The sequence below is a fragment of the Dermacentor silvarum genome, chromosome 2, assembly GCF_013339745.2.
Source record: "Dermacentor silvarum isolate Dsil-2018 chromosome 2, BIME_Dsil_1.4, whole genome shotgun sequence".
Taxonomy (NCBI): Eukaryota; Metazoa; Arthropoda; class Arachnida; order Ixodida; family Ixodidae; genus Dermacentor; species Dermacentor silvarum.
In genome coordinates this window covers 162,284,382-162,297,623 of record NC_051155.1, presented here as the reverse complement: position 1 = coordinate 162,297,623, position 13,242 = coordinate 162,284,382, and the positions used below count along the sequence as shown (strand labels likewise).

At 44.1% G+C, this 13,242-nt stretch overlaps 1 protein-coding gene across 14 annotated transcripts in view; it reads right to left on the bottom strand.

The window, feature by feature from the left end:
* LOC119441987 (phospholipid-transporting ATPase ID) overlaps positions 1–13,242 on the bottom strand; it is a 161,489-nt gene that overhangs the window by 31,983 nt on the left and 116,264 nt on the right. For all 14 annotated transcript variants that reach the window (XM_049661776.1, XM_037706671.2, XM_049661778.1 and 11 more), the window contains 6 exons: positions 7,424–7,482; positions 6,963–7,076; positions 6,682–6,780; positions 4,993–5,127; positions 2,664–2,734; positions 1,774–1,856 (listed from right to left, as the gene is read on the bottom strand). In XM_049661776.1, coding sequence (XP_049517733.1) covers positions 1,774–1,856; positions 2,664–2,734; positions 4,993–5,127; positions 6,682–6,780; positions 6,963–7,076; positions 7,424–7,482 — 561 coding nt within the window. The remainder of the gene's footprint in view (positions 1–1,773; positions 1,857–2,663; positions 2,735–4,992; positions 5,128–6,681; positions 6,781–6,962; positions 7,077–7,423; positions 7,483–13,242) is intronic.

Below are 13,242 nucleotides of genomic sequence, written 5' to 3'. Positions count from 1 at the left end.
TGCTGGACCATTTAAGAGTTACGGAATGGGTACCAAGAGAAGGAAAGCGCAGTTGAGGACGGCAAAAAACTAGGTGGGGTGATGAAGTTAGAAAGATTGCAGGCGCAAGTTGGAATCAGCTAGCGCAAGACAGGGGTAATTGGAGATCACAGGGAGAGGCCCTCGTCCTGCAGTTGACGAATATAGGCTTATAGGCATAATATAGGCATAAATATAGGCTGATGATGATGATGATGATGAATGTAATCTAACGACTAAAAATATTCACAAGAAAAATGTGGATTACTTTCCCGCGTTCATCAAATTTTATTTAGAGACAAGCAGCTCCTTTGCAAACAAGAGAGTTCTTTAATGACCAGACAATATGGTTTTAATATATTGACACGTGTACTTGTTTATCTATCACCGGTGACCACTTTTCACCGGCTAACAAACGCTATCGCTCGGTGCAGGAAGCGCCTGCATGTATCGGAAGTTTCTCGAACGTTATCGATGCTTCTATCCGTTGTCTGTTGTCACCGACGCTTATGTAATCTCATTGTATGAGCGATGCGAATTGTCTAGCACTTTCTGAAAGACACGCGGGCACCACGGATTACTCTGGAACCTTCGATGACTCATGTATAAAAACGACGCGTTTCATCGCTGATCAGATTTCACCGATTGTGGACTGTGTTCACCGCTATCGATGTGCTTCGAGTGCAACTTGCTTTTGTGAACACAAGTTCGCCCAATAAAAAGTCCGTTTCGTCATTCACAGTTTAACGACTGTTTTCTTCACCGTTACTACTACGTGACACAGTGGCGCACCGACGGGGGGGGGGGATTCGGGGGTTGTAACCCCCCCCTGAGGCCAACTTAACCCCCCCTTTTGTTTAACCCCTTTTCTTTCCTTACGCATTTGAGTACTGCAATTAAGATGAAAGACGCGCAATCGTCTGCACACTCGCAAAAAGCGCATTTTTTGACAATTTCCCATGAAGAAATCGAAATTATTGCTGTATAGATGGTATTGGCAAACTGTCAACCCCCCCCCCCCCCCCTGGCAGAGATCCTGGGTGCGCTACTGACGTGACAATATACCAACCAGGACAGTGAAGGTCAAAGTTATGCTTGGCATATATTGCTAAAAAAAATTACCTTGACTGATTTATAGTAAGGGATTCTTTACAGGGTTCAATACACCACAGCAACACCTCAGCTATGAGAGATGCTATAATGGAGGGCTATGGATTACTTTGAACAGCCAGAGTTCTTAATGCCACAAAGCCCAAACACCATTTCACATCAAAGAAAATTAAAATTAGTTCACATTTATTTCTGGCCATCAGAGTATATTGGTACGAAGAAAACAGTAAAATGATAATTGATTAAAAATGAATTAATATGGCAATTACTTAATTGGTAATTGATTTGCTGAACTATCATAACTGAAAGCCCCCTCCAGCAAATCAAAAATGCTAGTATAGGCTCTATATTGGGTTTCCAGCGCTTAAATCAGAGTGTTTAGGGTTAAAATTCAGCAAATCAAAAATGATACATTGGTCTTTGTGGGGTCAAATAAGCAACTAAATCGAACTCTACAGGGTGTTTTTGCGTGGTGCCTCAAGTGGAATAAAGAATAATATACAAACACCGATACTCGTTAGGCCAACAAATGTGACCTTGTATGCAAAGAGGTCCCGAGAAATACTTCTGTTTTTCAAGCAAGGATATTTAAAATTTTATTTTACTGCATACCGACTCCAAGTAACCGCCATGAAAGTATCTCACCATCAAACCTCCCCAAGAGCTGGTTGTCATTGCTCATCTCAGCTGTGTCTGGAGTGGCCTGGCGGCACTTGAGGTTAGTTTCACTGTATGAAAAGAAGGGGCACAAAAGCACAGTGGTGCCAGGAAGACAAATGCGATCAGATCATGGTAGTGGAAAAGCTTTCTCTTCTGCATGCAGCCTTAAATACTATCACACTGGAATGAAACACAAATGCGAAGAATTAAAGGTAGAGCGTCTCTTTGGCTGATGCTACTTGAAATTGTGACATGCAACCGTGGTGTAACCGGGTGCTAATTGCGTCTGTGAATGAATCACAGCTGTGTCACACAAACACTGCTGATGTGAAAAGAGAAATGTGCCTTCTAGCTCTGTCATGTTCATGTTTCATTGTGACATGATAGCTCATGCATGCATGATAAAAGCATTTCCTGCAGCTGCAAATGACCAGTTATACTGCAATGACACATTTCAGCTACAACACAAAAATTGTAAGAAACTTTTTCTGATTCTACTCATTTTTATCATCTGTCACGATGAGTAGCTGATAGTGCATCTGACACAATAAATGGTATCTAGTACATTAGGAGATCTGGCCTTTTATATACTCAGCCACCTTTTACAGTGCAATGAGGCTAAAGCCAGAATAAAGTCCTTTTTTATGGCTTTCTTTTGTTTCACATGGGATGTCTTACAATGCCAAATGCTCGTCTCTTCTTCAATTGAAAATGACTCTCCCACATTTGGTAGTGAACTGCTAAATAGCTGAAACATTTCATTTCACCTATCATGATCTGTCATTAATTTAACAGTACAATGTTGTGGGGAAGCCAACAATAAAATGCATAAACACTACATCACACAGCAAATGGAAGAAGAGCAACACCCTTACCCATCAAGTTCTGCCGTTTCGATGTAACATAGGCCATTTGGCTCACTAGTAGACAGCAGCAGTAAGTCGGCCTGGAAAGAAAGAGAGCCACTATTATATGCCAGTCTATTACTTATGCAGGTTTTCACACGTGTTCGTTTTGCAAAATTCCTTGATACAGTGATGTCCACTTTGCTGAGGTTACTGTAGTGGAAAATGGGGTTCTTGGAGCTTAATGTATGACTAACACCTATGAACACTAACACTAAGATTAAGCTGAGATAATTATTTCTAATGCTGCTGTGAACAGCCACACAACATGGTGCACAGTATGATCTTGTTCACATGCCACCAGATTTGGATTTTCCTAGTTATTTCCTTTATTTATTTATTTTTATTTATTTATTTAAGTAACCACAGTGCCAGTTAGGCATCGCAGTGGGAGGGAGTGTAAGCAGAAGTACAGGTACATTAGCAGATACAAACTAACAGAATGTAGCACATAACTTAATTGTAACAAAGCTAGCATACATTGTGTTTGGTCTCAGCACGAAGCCCAGAGACTACATGCTGAATCTTATGTTCTCCCAACCCATTCTTTTTTGTGTGGTCCCCTAGAAAACTTATTGGCAATTTTCTTACGTATATTGATTTCACTTACCAATGAAACTGTTTAGCAGTACAAGGCTGCACTAACAAATAAGTTTTTTCTGCCATACACAGATGAACTTCATTACAACATAGTCTCATCGAACACAAAAATGCCTTCGTTATATTCGATATTCGTTATAAACATACACGCAGGTATCAGCAAAAAATAACAAAATAAATAAATAAATAAATAAATAAATATATATATATATATCCCTATCAGGTTTAGGGAATGAAATGCAAGGGGGGGGGGGGAATGCCTCCGATGGGCCAGCAAAGAGTCCCATGCGGGTTTTGATGACCCATGGACATACCGTGCCGTGCAGCTATGAGGCACGGGAACGAGGCACGGGAACGATAAATTATACACACACGTGCTTTGCACCGTCGTGAATACGCAACCGTGCGATCGGTGTTATCGTGCGGGATGGGCACGTTGGCTTGCCAATTGCGGTCCAACCAAGCCGTTGGCCAAAACGTGCATGCCGCTGACAGACTTTTCGGACATGGATGGGACCGAATGTGGATCTGTACTCCTGTACCGCAGCCGTCAGTCTAGCCCATGCGTCTGATCTCATGCTTGATTGCCGATAAGGTCTACAAGTGTTAACTTATTGGGGGCTATATTTCTCGCGACGGCTTGTCACCAGCCACTACGCCGGATGCACTGCTTAGGCAGCTAGGCCTATATAGCGACGCTTTGTAGGGAGCCAGCAACCGAAATTGCGGTTTCGTGCCAGTTGACGTGGTTGAAACTTTGTTCATGGCCGCCATGTTTGTGGCATCCTAAATTTCGGTTATTGGCGTTATACACTGGTTCTAGGGGCACAGGGCTGTGCCTCAGGAATTGCGCAGGTCAGAAAAAATCAAGTGTCTGAAAAATCGGTCTGCATTTGCCATTTTTGCTACCAGAAAACATATTTCGAGGCAAGCTTTGCTACATAACCGATATTATGTAGGATCCAGCATTTTCGATTTCTTTATAGCAAGCAAGAGAATACTCCACTGAAATAAAGCTTGACCAACCAAATTTTATATTTCCTTCGTTGAGTTCAATAATTCGTGATATTCGTGTTCGTTATATCAATGTTCAATTGTATATTAATATCGTCACGGGCAATGCAGAAAACAGAAGAAAATTGTAATCATTCAAAATGTGTTTATCCAATATACACAGCTTTCAGACCCACCGTGGCAAGTTGTCAAAAATTATCGTAACTTCCGGAGTTTTACGTGACAAAACCACGATCTGATTATGAGGCATGCCGTAGTGGGGGACAACAGAGTAATTTTGACCACCTGGGGTTCATTAACTTGTAGCCAATGCACGGTAGACGAGTGTTCTTGTATTTTGCCCCAATATAAATGCGGCAGCTGCTGCCGGAAATCAAACCTGTGACATCGTGCTTCTATATGTTAACCTCACTATAATTATGGACAAAATTACCTCCACGTGCTCATCTATAAAAGCAGGTATCTAATGGCACACACTTTGGCTTAAGGGTGCAGATACTGTGTGGCGTGGAATGGAGGCCTGAAATGTATAGGGTAACGTCACGCACAAAACGTGTTGTAAACAGGTTTCATGTGGCAGCTGCTCAATATAGTACGGACCAGCAAGCTGGCAGACATCTCATGATGAGATAGGCTTGTTACAAACTGAATCGGGCATCCCGCTGTGCCGCAATGGGCAACTCACAGCCACGAAGTGGTCGTTCTCCATAAAGATGATGTCGCCCACTTGGACTTTGTGCCAACGTTCCTCCATGAGCTGGCCATTGCGAAGCACCTTGGACAGTCTGTTGTTGACCTGGTTGTCACTCTGATGGCGTTGCTGCGAGCGCACGGGAATGTTACAGGTAAAGTTTGAGATGCAGGAACAGTGTACTGGACAGGTTGAATGCAGTGGAAGCCAGCTATATAGAACTATACTTAACAACAAAGAATGAAATCAAGAGGAAAACGTCTTATGATCATTCAAAGGGCAAAGTCAGAACAGTGTGTCCGAGAACGTGAAGTTATATTGTAGAAGAAAACATTAAGATGACGATTCATGCATATATAGTGCGTGGAAATGGTGCATAAACTATACAGATAAATGTGGGTGTAGTTAGCCTGCCATGTGTTTTAAACTCGGCAGGGGAATGTAAATGAATCTGCAGTGAAGACTAGTAAGAGACAACTAGAATACTGGAGGTGCAAAGGAAGAAAAAAAAAAAAACGTGCAATGAAGCAAACTTTCAATTTTTAATACTGTTGCTTAGTGTTGCAGGACTCCTTGTCTCTATACAGCAATGCTAGCTGGTGTTGTTGCATAGAAGTAGTAGAGTTTGGGTTTCCACAACGCTGTGTGCTCTGTTAGTTGTTAAAGCACTCAAGACACCACTGTGTTATAAAAGTATCCAAATAAGATAAACCAGAAAGGCTATAAGAAGTGAGCTTGGTGGCACATGCCACCAAGCCATTTCAAATAGGAAGCTCATATCGTCAACAGGACAAGATGCATTTGTAAGGTTATTTGCCCTGTTGTTAGCCAGAGAGTTTATGACTCCTGCCCACTATGGGGGACAAGCCAAGAATCGAGCGCATTATTAAAAACAACAACAGTAATTCGTATTCTAGGACTGGTAAACAGTAAGTGATGTTTATCAACTAGATTATCAGTCGAATTATCATTTTTGTTGCAAAAAGTATGAACAATGCTTTGCTTAACTGTACCGCATTGCATTTGCACTAAGCGGACTTGAAATGATACTTGGACGCTCCACATTTGCACTCCGATTGGTTCCTGAACAAAATTAATCATTGCCCAGTTTCAACAGGCTTTACTACTTCAGACTGCCTTAAGCTGCTTGCATAGGTTTTCCTATGCTTTTTTTCTTTGCTAGGTAAGAGGTGTATAAATAATAATAATAATATTAATAGTACACTTTCCTGAGCGCACAGAGTTTCTGTCTACAGTCATCATGCAGAAACAGCCCTTATAACTGCCATCACTTAGAACTTGTGTCTACCATCCAAAAAACATCTCCAATGTCTGAAGTATTCTGCTCTTGTGCCTGTGGCAGGTGTACGTCATTTACACACATATGCCCTGGAACAAAGACTATCTGCTAATCAGTGCTGCTATATTAAACCGGATCAATCTGGAAACCATGAGCAATTAATTGCTAATGCAGACCACATTTTATGGGTCACTCTTGCACGATCTGCATGAAATGACCTAACATAATTTTATTAAATTTCTGTCCGTTATAATGCCACGTTGCAAACAATGTGAAATAAAGAAAAGAAAAAAAAGTAAGCAAAGCCAAGAAAATAATATTTTAGAGTAATGAAGAACTTGCATCATTGGTATAAAATGTGACAACAAAGCAGTTTTGCTTACAATATCGTCGATGGCATCTTTGAGAGCTGTCAGGGACAGCACCACAACTAAAGGCACGGCGGTGGTCCATGGAGTTAGGGAGGAGATCTGCGGGATCATCTGTGCACGAGAAGCAAGACAAAAAACACAACCCATAGTGAGGTTTCCAGATCTTCAGTGGAATCACCACTATATTCAGGAAAGGCATAGTTTGTTGCCGTTTGTTAACTACAAACATTAGAAAAGTGCAGTGTACACTGAATAAAGGGCCGAGAACACTTGGGAGGGCGCGCAGTACTTACTTGCAAGACAAGGAGACATAGGAAGTAGAAGTTGGCGAGCCGCTGAAACTGCTCAAACAGGTTTCGTGGCAGGAACGTCAGGAGGGAGTACTTGGATGTCTTGATGTAGTTGTTCTACAAAACAAGAAAACAAGCATCCGATGGCCACATGAAAGAATGAGGGGCTAGCATACTACTGTGCCTTGAAAAACTAGCATTCCTGGCCAACTTACAGAACTTGCCTCAACTGAAAGTGACTTAAGGGCATAAGAGATAGAACTGTGCCTCCAGCTAATGTAAGCTGCACATGAGAAAGATGGTACAAAGCAAAAGTACATTCATTCCCAAGCATCTTGCATTGAGTATATGCACCTTTCGTAACCTCATCAGGACAACATCCATACTTAGCTTTTTGTTCATATAAACCATACATAATTGTAACAAGCTGCTGCTGGTTGTGACAAAGAGGGTATGGTACTCACAGCATAATTAAACTGGCTGTTGTATTCGGGATTGTTAGCCCGAATGCGCCTCTCCGTCTCTGAAAAATATGCACGCAAGCAAGGTCAATGAGGATCAAATGCTCCGAAGTGTTGACCAGACATCTAAACTGACAACTTCAAACAGAAATAAAGATAAAAAAGTGCAATTAGTATCTTGTGAGGTGTGTGGACAGAGTGCATAAATGCTGACATCAGTCACCGCATGCCTTTGTGTGACAACGAATCACAGCAGGATGGGGGAGAAAATGATAAAGATCATAAGTGGAGTGATGCTATTATAATGCAGTGTTAACAGCCCTGTGTCATACATTTGATAGCACTAGGCATTCATTATTGCTGCAACGTAACAAAACGGCACTCAGTTCTTTCTGGATTTACTAACAACTCATAAATAAAAAAGGTGCTTGCCTACTGCAGATATCAGTTGCAACTGTGTGACAGGTGTAAAAATAGTTGCAATATTGGCGATTTTGAAGTACATGTTTACTTTAAACTGGTATATAACAAGTTGTGGCCAGGTAAATGTTGCAGTTGTTTGTTTTGAAGCATTAAAACTAAAGATGAAGCACTAGAGTCATGCTTGATTCACCATCGCAAGCCCCCCCTCCCCCCCCTGTAAGGTATATATCTTTTTCAGTTTATTTGCTCATGAAGACACAGCTGATGACTAACATTTTAGCAGTGACTTTTGAATGTTGCAAGGTCCCAAAAAACAGTAAAAGGCAACATCATGCAGAATTTTAATATCATAATAAGATGCACTGAAATTTCAGATACAAGGCAGATACCTCGAAAGGCCTCCTAAACAGAATGTGAAGGCCCTTTATTAAAAAAAAAAAGTCAGCAAGAACAGCATTAAAGCAATGATAGATAAATTTAATCAAACCTACCTCTAGTAAACAAACTTTTTATATGCTACACGTAAGCAGTTACTTCACTGCAGCAAGGGTCAGATGACACAAACGGGTGATGCTTGTTATGAGCAGTGAATCTGTGGTGTTGATTCAGAGCACACTTGTTTGCTTACACTCAGTAATGCGACTACAATTAAACTTTCCGGAATGTTCTAAAGAAAAATAAAAATCTACTATCTTCTCCACACTAGCTTTAAGACTGGTTCACACCCATACTAGTTAGTAGCTGGGTGAATCTAGATGAGAATGAACAGGTGGTCCTGGTCACCATTCGCGATTTTGATAAAATTTACTTTAGGCGCAGGTTTTGGGCTCAGAACAATGATTCTGAACTTAGTTTTGTGAAAAAAAGTTTTGTTTGCCTGAAAAAAAAAAGCACAAATTTCGGCCATTGAAAACGCTTTTCCGCCAGCTTTGCGATTTCTGAACTTTGAGCGTGCACAAAGAAACAATGGTGCACTTCTCGATCACAATATTTTTTCCCCACAAAGAACAAGTAAAATGCTACCTTATGAGTATTTTATTGCACTTGGCTACGGAAGGACATTGAGAAAAAAAATCACAAACATGGTAAACGGACCAAAATACCTGTAATTCAGGAATTTATTGCTCCAGACCAATTAAAGTGAGGATAATGAAACTCGGTGCACATGAACTTTTAAATCTTCACATTCTTTTGAAATAATTTTCGTTACTTTGTCAAGCATCGTTATACTTACAAAATATCGCAGTTTTGCCCGAAAGGCGAAGCATCAATTGCGATGCAAATTAGTAGAGAGCTATAAGGAGTAGGAATAGTAGTTTTATCGGCTGCATAAACTTGGCACATTCGTTTACTAAATGAATTAACAAGCGTGCTGTCAACGCGCACAAGCAAACATGGATAGGCTCGATGACCGCAGACAACCACTGTCAAAACGGGAGCGTGGGGAAGCGCGGCCGCCGCAGTGAGCGAATGTTCGTGCTTTCTAGCGCTTCAACGGAAACTGAGCGGCGTACGCACAGCGCATACAAAGGTCAGAGCCGTGTGGAGATCGCTTTCAAGATACGGTGCGCGCGACAACACCGACAGGGCCGGCACAGGCGCAAAGTACAAAAACGCATTTGTTGGCAGAGTAGAAGCCGCCCCTCCCCCTCTCCCTCCCTCGCCGCCTTCTCGCTTTGCTCCTTTCGCGTGGGAGATTGCGTCGCCAGTTACCCTTGCGCCCGGTTGGAAGATACGCAGTTGGTGCCGCAGTACAGCGTCGCCCCCCCTCCCTCCCTCCCTCCCATACCCCCACGGCCTTTCGCGCGACGGAAGTCGCGTTTTCTCTCCGCTGTGCGTTCGCTCTCCGTGAAGGCGCGCGTCCCCCGCGCGCTTCCACTCGCACATACGGTGCGCGGCGACGATTTTTTCGCGCTTGGACTTTATACGGAACCTAACGGCGACGACGGAAGAAGAAGACGAGTTCTTGATCAGCTGCTGTTCCGGCTTCGCTCTGGTTTTTCATTTAACTTTGTGCGTACCGACGCCTCCGTGGCGGGTACAGTATCGATAGCAATGACGGACGTTCCGCCCCCTCTGCCGCCACGGCTGGGGGCTGGCCTCCAAGCTGAACGTCGGTCTGCTGCGTCCGACCATCTGCACATGACTCTGCCAGGGTCATCGAGCGGCTCTGACGTGGACGACATGGAATCCGACGGTGGATATACAGTGGCCACAAAGCGCCGGTTGAAGAGGAAACTTCCCAGGACTTCAAGCGTGAGTGAGCTCAACTACAATAAGCCGCCCTCACAGCAAACGTATACAATCGCCTACATCCCCATCGCTGCTACTGGCAACCTCAATTCCCTCAATAGGCAAACTCTCACTGCCTATCTCGAGAAGCTGGCTCCAGGGCAAATCAGAGAGGTCCGTATTAATAGCAGAAAAAACATCCTTACTGTTGATGTCTCTACACGAAGCATCCTTGACACTTTAAAGGCTGTAACTCAGCTGGGAAATATCCTTGTCCGCTCATTCATCGTACAGGGAGGCAGTACCACGGCTGGTGTGATCTACGATGTGGATACAGATATTGATAATGGCGATCTCCCAACGCTAATATCCTCAACTGTCCATATCACAGACATACACCGTTTTGGACGGTCGAGGTGCATAAAGCTCATTTTTGAGGGAGACAACTTACCATCACATGTGAAAGTGGGATATGTGAGACATCCTGTCCGTCCATACGTCCCAAGGCCATTACAGTGCCGTAAATGTCAGAAAATCGGGCACGTAAGTGCTGTGTGCGCAAACAGGATGACATGTCCCCGCTGTGGTGGTGATCATGATGAGTCGACGTGTAATGGCTCTGACTTGAAATGCACTAACTGCGATGGGCCGCACAAGGCAACGTCGAAGGAGTGTCCAAAATTAAAGACTGAAATGTCCGTGCTAAGGAAAATGGTGCGAGATCGCTCTACACACAGAGAAGCGGCTACCAAGATACACCGCCACCAGAGGCGCTCCCGTAATCGCAGGAGGAGATCAGCATCGACAACAGGACAACCGGTGCCTCATGAAAAGTCGACGCGCGCTCCTGTTATTCCTCAACCGTCAGGACCTGTAGCCACGTCTACTCTTCTGAACACCAAGGACACTACTATATGGCCTGCCCTGCCGTCTCGGAGTGCAGAAGTGCAGCCGGAACGCCAGCATGAACGCGAAGCTTCGTCGTCGGATGGTCAAATCAAGGCAATGCTTACACAATTGGTTCGTTCCTTGCGAATGCTGCTTATGGGAGTTAAGACGCCCGTTGCCAATGCGGCGGTGCAAATTCTCGACGCACTCGAACCGGTGCTTGCTGCTATATAAAGGATAGCAAGAACCATGGCATCATCAACTTCAATGCTGTCACTGCAGGAAAGGATCAGCCATTCCGTGATATTTCAATGGAACGCACGAGGTCTACGAGGTCGCCTCGGAGATTTTAAACAGAGACTGCTCAAGTATCGATTTCCAGTTATTGTGATATGCGAGCCGAATATGACTTCGAAATTTAGACTGTCTGGTTACGAACAATTCGCGTCTGAGACAAGTGGAAATCCTAGCAAAGTCTTACTATGCGTGCGATGTGACCTCACGTACTCGCTAAACCAAATTCCGGTGCACAACAGCAACGAGTACGTTTCTATAACACTGAAGCTTAAGCGCCGCACAATCTCGGTCATCGGTGGCTATATTTCTCCCAGGGGAAGATTTGACGCTGAACACCTGAAACTTGTTCTTGACTCCAGCCAAGGACCTCATGTTATCGTAGGTGACTTCAACGCACACCACCATCTTTGGGGTAGCCGGGCCATAAACACTCGAGGAAGACAGCTTCTTGACTTCATAAACAGCAATGGTCTCGACATCCTCAACGACGGCTCACCAACATATTTGCGAGGCACAACGTACAGCAGCTGTCTCGATTTAGCTATCGCTTCACGATGCCTTTCGTCTTCTGCTGCCTGGTGCACAGATGCTGAAACGTGCGGCAGTGATCACCTACCTACTTATGTACAATTGAGATGGTTCACGAGACTCCCTAATCATCATGCACAACGCACTGACTGGGATGCTTTTCAAAACAAACTGGAAGACTCCTGCGGCTGTATAACTTCCCCGCAAGAGATCGAAGAGCGAATTACAGCAGCAATGCACGCAACAACAGACATCGTCGCAACATCACATTCCAGAACATCCGTTGATGTTGTATATGAGCATCTGCGGGCAGTGCGTCGTCGCGCCGAGAGGAATACAGGCGAACTAAATTGATATCAGACTTGAGGACGTCACGTCGTGTGCAAAAGAAAATTCAAAGACGCTTAGAAAAGCTCGACAGACAGCGTTGGAGGTCCTTTTGCAGCAGCCTGGACCCAAGAAAACCATTGTCCACGATATGGCATGTTGTACGAGCCTTGCCATCTACTCCACAACAACGACGTCCTTTCCGAGCTCTGGCTATCAATCAGATGCGCAGTGAGAAGGAGATCGCGGAAGATTTCTGCTTACATCTCTCCGGCTCTACAACAGTGGTATCTACGCTGTTCAGGTGCGCTCCCCCAACAGTGGACGATCGTCTCGACCTTCCATTCACGCTGCAAGAGCTACGTGCTGCGAACTCTTCTTCAATACGCTCAAGTGCGCCAGGGCCTGATGGCATTACCTATTCTACCCTACGCCATCTGGGCCCTCGAGCGACTGAAGAGCTTCTGGCTTTATATAATCTCTCTTGGGCCTCGGGAACTGTGCCTGCACATTGGAAGACAAGCAGATCGTGGCATTATTGAAGCCAGGCAAGTCACCCCATGATATGCTTTCCTACAGACCAGTGACGCTTGCCAGTTGTATAGGAAAAACCATGGAACGGATGGTTTTGATGCGCCTAGAATGGTTTTTGGAGAAGCGTAATATATATCCAGACGCTATGACAGGTTTCCGAAGGGTAGGTCGTCAATCGACAGCGTTATTGATCTAGTAACGACTGTTGAACATCAGAAACGTCGCCGTCGATTGACGGCTGCTGTCTTTCTGGATATCAAGGGTGCATTTGACAATGTTCTACATGATGCAATTTTAAATGCCCTTGAAGAATATGGCATTGGTGGCCGTATGCATCAGTGGATAGCCAGCTATCTTCGAGATAGAACGATATTTATGACAACTCTAGACGGTCATACAAGGAACCATCCTGTCTACCGTGGGGTGCCTCAAGGAGGTGTACTGAGCCCAACCTTATTTAATGTTGTTCTCGTTGGACTCGTCAAAGAACTCACAGGCACAGTCTCGGTCTCTGTGTACGCAGATGACATCTGTATATGGACCCACGAGCTTAACACGCTTACAAGTACAAAACGAAGCTACAGCGTGCAGTG